The sequence below is a fragment of the Brachycentrus maculatus genome, unplaced genomic scaffold, assembly GCF_059751285.1.
Source record: "Brachycentrus maculatus isolate JH-2025_06_01 unplaced genomic scaffold, ASM5975128v1 h1tg000230l, whole genome shotgun sequence".
Lineage (NCBI taxonomy): Eukaryota > Metazoa > Arthropoda > Insecta > Trichoptera > Brachycentridae > Brachycentrus > Brachycentrus maculatus.
The window spans coordinates 38,218-44,535 of NW_028280981.1; the positions used below are offsets into that span (position 1 = coordinate 38,218).

The 6,318-nt window shown below is 39.0% G+C and overlaps 1 protein-coding gene and 1 pseudogene across 1 annotated transcript; both read left to right on the forward strand.

Moving 5' to 3' along the window:
• Positions 1-3,403: 3,403 nt before the first annotated feature.
• On the forward strand, positions 3,404-4,501 carry LOC148306691 (cathepsin Z pseudogene; annotated as a pseudogene).
• On the forward strand, positions 4,426-5,157 carry LOC148306692 (cathepsin Z-like; the record flags this gene model as incomplete). The annotated part of the gene is given in 2 exon segments (XM_088264544.1): positions 4,426-4,841; positions 4,872-5,157. Coding segments are annotated over 2 exon segments (702 nt in total), but the record flags the coding sequence as incomplete, so codon positions are not given.
• Positions 5,158-6,318: the final 1,161 nt, after the last annotated feature.

Genomic DNA, 6,318 nt, shown 5'->3' on the forward strand with positions numbered 1-6,318 from the left:
ATTGAAATTGAACTCACAGACCCTGTTTTCGACCAAAACTTAATTGTATTTTTTGCCAGCAAACACGGAGTGCCCGAGCAGCAATAAATGTGCAATAACTCCAACGGAAAACACATCACTAATAGTGTGGCTCTTGAGGGTCATATCCTTGATATTGATGATTTCAGGAGCAACAAAGCCGGGTGTCCCGCATCTCACAAACAGATACTTCTCCTCGTGAGCAAAAGTAGCGAGTCCAAAATCACAAATGCTAATGTCAAGGGCCCCTGACTTCTTAAACATTATATTTTCAGGCTTCAGGTCCCGATGAATAATATTTCTTTATGCTAAATGGCAAAGTCCATGAAGAATTTGTTTGATAATCTGCAGGGTCTCCTCGGTTGTGAATTTGTGTCCGTTTTTAATTTATTAGTTGAGCTGTTTGCCTTCGAGGCACTCCAGAATCACATATATGGAATTGTTGGTTTCGTAGTGTTTGCCTTCGAGGCACTCCAGAATCACATATATGGAATTGTTGGTTTCGTAGACTTCCAGGAGCTTTGTGAGGTGGGGGTGATTGATGGATCTCATGATTCTGATTTAATTCTATAAGGACTATTTGCCTTTGTCACCTGAGAACTGCCTTTACTTGGAGAATGCCTTGACTGCGACCATTTCCTGGTCGATCAGCCTCTCAGCGAGGTAGACAGTGGCAAACGCTCCCTTTCCGATTTTCTTCTTGGCTTTAAAAAGTTCATGAAAGTTCCTCTGATTTATCTTGCCCTGCAGAAACTTCCCCCAGGAGTTGGCAACTTCCTGCGAAGAAACAAAGAGTTGGAGCACATCCTCAAGATTATCCTGGTCGAATTTGATACCAATAGAAGTTCCCGGGTATTTTTTATTCACCCACTATTTCCTCATGACCTAGAACTTGAGAGTAAAATCCAAAGATCGAAAATAATGGTACTCCTGCCCTTGATGAACCTAAAACTATCACAAAACCCATACATGCGAGAGGAACAGGTAATTATGAGTGGCAGCCAATAATATTTATTCCATTTTATTATCAGGTGTGAGCAGATTGAAATTATTCTTCAAGATGATTGACTTTGATTCAGTCAGCACAGTCTCATTGGCTGGGGTGAGAATGTGAAAGAAACGAACAATCAACTGTGACATATTCTATATTATATTTCTATATTATAGAAAATACTGAATTGCATATATTACAAACTCCATTAATCGAATATTATTGAAATCTGTTATGTAAGCTATGTATGTTAAGCATGCGGTGAATGTTATTCAGTTATGGAATAATATTCGAGTTTAATGTTGAGTTGGAGGTTTGGAGGAGAGTGTGATGGAAGGATATAATTGGAAATTGATGAGATTTATTAGATAAGGGCTTATTGGGAAATTGGTAATACTGACTCTTCTAATTATTTCTTGTTAGTATATTCTATTGTTTCGATATGCAGATATATGCCTTTTTCATAAGTTTCCTATATATTAAGTGTGTATCGACAGTATCGACATGTGCATAAGATGGCGCTAGATTCCGCCAAAATATATCATTTAAATAGGCCCAAAGTTAATTACCAAGCTCATAACAGAGTATATATAAGCTTAGCAAAGCCTCCCTAAGTAGCTGATACTAAATGAAGCCCAATTGCAAATAGACTTAATAAAAATGTGGAGTTTTCATCGTAATTGATGATGATTCTGATTTGGAATGTTAGCAGGAGCCTCTATCCCGTCGAATTTAGTCAAATAACCAGGTAATGGAATATCAGCAAAATGAGAATTCAAACAAAATAAAGGGGATTCTTGGAAATGATCAAAAGTATGGGAAAAAGGCGGATACTCGGTTGTTTGGAATAATCAATTAAAAGGGGAAAATATAAAAAGGGAGCAATCTGAACAAATAAATGTGTAGTAAAGAGTTTCATCGATCAGTGATTATAAGAAAAACGGTGGAGAAGCAGAGGAAATGTACAACAAATTCTGAATCAAAACACCCCCGATAATCATCATCATCGTCGGTAAAGTCGCTTACCAGTCGTCAAAAACTGAATACCCTCATATATCCTTATTATGGGTCTGCTAACTATGCGGTAATCCCTGATTTAATGGACAGGAGTAGCGTTGTTTACATGAAGATGCTGATTAGAAAGAGCATCTCAATGAGAAATAGGGAGTTCATGCGGAATAAATGATAAGTTGGAATAGTTTGGCTGACGGCCTCAATGTATTCAAATGACTGCCTTTATGTGCATAATTCTTATATAAGGCAGAAGTGTGGTGTGAGCCAAAACTATAATTAAATTAATTAATGAATCAGCCTCCTTTCAGCAGAGGCTTTATCCCATAGATGCAGATCAGCGTCCATATAAAAAGCCCCACACTTAGTCTCATAATCAGTTTATTATCTTCACGAGTCCTCGTCCTAAGCAAATGCGCTATATTCCCCGCAAAGTTGATGTTCTGCAAAACCGACCCCATTTTCGAGCGAGCAGTTTCAAGCTTATTAGATTGATTTGACAAATTCTACAGAACCGATCGAGCAATCTACGTGGTCTATTTCGCAACCCGACTCCCCTCAATAAGTGATGAATGCTCATCTCCTCGATCATTCGCATGGTCGGCGCTAGCTTCAGAAGTGAGCTCCCATCTTTACCTGCCTACAATAATCTATTCCCCCCGAGTTTGCTCTCTTTTCAGTTTATTTTTCATTTATACAAAATACTCCTTCAATGATTAAATCCGCATGAATTGCGTGGCGAGATCCGTGCCCTCTTTGGATAGCTTTTAACCCCGATACTTTAACAGTTCGAGAACCGATGTATTTTCACGAATGGTTGCATTGATTTATTCGAGATACAATAGATACTTGTTCCTTAGGTCGACCACATTATATTTCTTATTGCCTGTAATGAGTGACTGTAGCTACGATAGTTTGTTGTCGTGGATGTACCGTTATTGGGAAATTTAGGATATTTTTGCTACGATTTATTCTTTTCGGAAGTACATTTGTAGTTATAATCAATGTATTTGATGTAATCACTACGTATGATTGTTTGTATTTATGTGAACTATTCACCATAATAATCATAACAGAGCAGACTTCGGATACTTCAGATACTTCAGATACTTCAGAACTATTGTGTTGTATATTTTTGGTATTCAAAGTTTCCTATACAGTTTCATATTTTATGATATTTTGCATTATTTGATTACAGATATTGTGTTTCCCTTGTTGATTACATGATGTTGGCTGAAGAGGATAAAGATTAGTATTTATTCATGTATCTATGCATAGATGTTAAAGAGATAAGTGTTATCGATAGGTGTTATAGATAGGTGTTATAGATAGGTGTTTATGAGATAGATATATTATCAAAATTATCAGACATGCAGGGTAAAATCTAAGCTTACTTAATGTTCGCTCTATTAGTTGCTTTGTGCTTGCTAACTCCTACTCAAAGCAGAGAAGGATTTAAGTCGCATATTCTTAATGAAATTCCGCAATTTTCTTTTGCTGATCTGCCTGCCAGCTATTGGTGGGGAAATGTCAATGGCACAAACTTCTTAACCCTTCAGAAAAATCAGCACATCCCGCAATACTGTGGATCATGTTGGTCCTTTGCTGTGACATCCAGTCTCAGCGATCGCATCAAAATCATGAGGAAGGCTCAATGGCCAGACATAAACATTGCGCCCCAAGTTCTGCTTTCTTGCGATCTGGTCAATCAGGGCTGTGGCGGTGGAGACCCTGCAAAGGCATTTAAATGGATTCACGAAAACAATATTACTGATGAAACTTGCTCTCCCTACCAAGCCTTGAGTCACATCGACGGACTTGGCTGCACTGCAGATATCAAGTGTAAAAACTGTTCAGGGTTCGGCTGTGCGCCTCAAGGAAATGCAAAGATATATTCCATAAATGAGTACGGGGTCATTACGCACGATGGTGGAGAACTCGCAATGATGAATTAAATTTATCAGAGGGGTCCTATTGCTTGCGAAATTGCGGTTACTCCTGAACTCATGAACTACACCTCAGGAATCTTCATTGATTATAGCGGCCGGAAAGGTTTAGATCATGATATCAGTGTGACCGGATGGGGCGAGGAGAATGGGACAAAGTTTTGGATCATTCGGAATTCTTGGGGGACATATTGGGGAGAAAATGGAGACTTCAGGCTCATCAGGGGCACTGACAATTTAGGCATCGAAAGCAATTGCTCATGGGGAGTGCCAGTCGATACCTGGACCAAAGACATCAGAAACAAAACCCAGATCAAGGAACACCCAAAGAAACAGCTCACCCAATAGGAAAGAACCTCATCTTGTCACATTACAAAAATAACCAAAGACAACAATTACTCGCATATATAATCTCCATTGCCTCAGAATTATCTCACTAAATAGGACATCCCAGCTACATGGGATTGGAGGAACATCTCAGGAGTCAATTTTATGTCCTACTCGAGGAATCAGCACATCCCCTAGTATTGCGGAAGCTGTTGGGCCTTTGGAGCAACGAGTGCCCTTGCCGATCGGATCAATATTGCGAGAAACCGAACATGGCCAGATGTCGCTTTGTCACCTCAATTCTTTTTGAACTGCGCTTTGGGGGGAACTTGCAGAGGCGGTAACTCCCTAACTCTCTATCATCTGGCTCACATTTCTGCAGGAATTCCTGAGGAGACTTGCCAAAATTACGTCTCGAAAGATCCTGAGAGCGCCACTTGTTCAGATATCCAGAAGTGTAAAAACTGCAACCATGACAAATGTTGGGCTCAACCCAAATACCCGGTTTGGAGGGTCATGGAGTACGGACCCATCAAAGATGCGGCTAACATGAAGGCATAAATCTACGCCAGAGGACCGATCTCATGCGCTCTCTAAGCCTCAGCCAAGTTCCACGACTACAGCGGAGGCATTTTCTCAGAAACAATTCTAAGTCCGAGCCTGAACCACGAAATTTCAATAATCGGTTGGGGGGTATCAAATGGCATCGAGTACTGGATCGGGAGGAACAGTTGGGGGACATATTGGGGAGAATCTGGATACTTCAGAATCCAGATGTATCGGAACAACAATGGAGTCGAGACAACTTGTTCATGGGGATCGGTCGAGAATCACTCTCATATTGTCGACATCGAACATACTTAAAGCGAGGTAATCTAATTAGAGTGATTGTATGACTTATAGACGAATTTTATTTGAATTATACAATCGAATCATATAATATATGCGGATAGTCAATCATTTAATATAGTTTAATAATCATCTAAAATAATACTATATTTTAAATGTCTTATTTTTGTGCATCTTTCATTACTGATCATCAAAGGATTGGCGGCGTTGTTCGTTAAGTTATGCGAATTTCTGTTGCAATAGCACTTCCTCAATCTGAAAGATAGGCAACTGGATTATATTTATAAATAAGTTACCCACGAGTTTCTAAATATGGAATAACTTGGTTCATTAAATGGCAGGCTGATTGAACGTATTCCTCGTCCTCAGACAAATTAATACCTTTTGAAGAACTAACGGCATGATAACTTAATTTTCTATATTTAAATTTGATTATTGTCGATCAGACATATAATAGTTTAAATCAATCAATGGGATCAAGTCACTCGATACCAAAGAAGATCAAGGAAATGCCGCCTTCAAACAAGACGCCGATCCTGGAAATCCAGTATTGTTCAGCATGAGGAGGATTCAACGAGGCCCAGTATGTCGAGAATGTTATTAAACAGGTCTACCCCTCCGCTTCAATCGTCAAGAAAAGCCCAGGGAACCTCTCAGGCAACGTGATCGTTCTATCAAAGGGTGCAAAGATATTCGACAAGAAATAAAAGGGAGGACTCAAAGAAAGCAACCTCGTTCAGCTGATCAACGATGTTGGCAGTCATAGCAACTGAGGACTCTCCTCTTCCAAACGGAAAGTATCTGATCTCAAATGACGACCTAGCATAAAAATTGCAGTGCTAAGTCCGAATACTGATTGTTTATTTTTTGTTCTCTTCTGAAATTTCAAACAGGCTGCTGAACAATAATAAATAGTAAATAGGGTATGGGTATTGGTTAAGCCTCTTTTCTTTCAAAATATTTAAATAAATGGTAAATATTCATTCTTTCGCTGGCATATTAAGGCTGTTTGGGAAAATCGGAAATCGGGAAGTGTCACTCACTCATCGATTTGACGGACCAAGCTTTTTATTTTATTTTGGGAAGTTTATGTTCTTACTTTGATTTGTTCGTTTAGGTAAGATAAATATAATAAATAAAAAAAATGAATGCAAATTAAGATAAGGCAGCCAATTT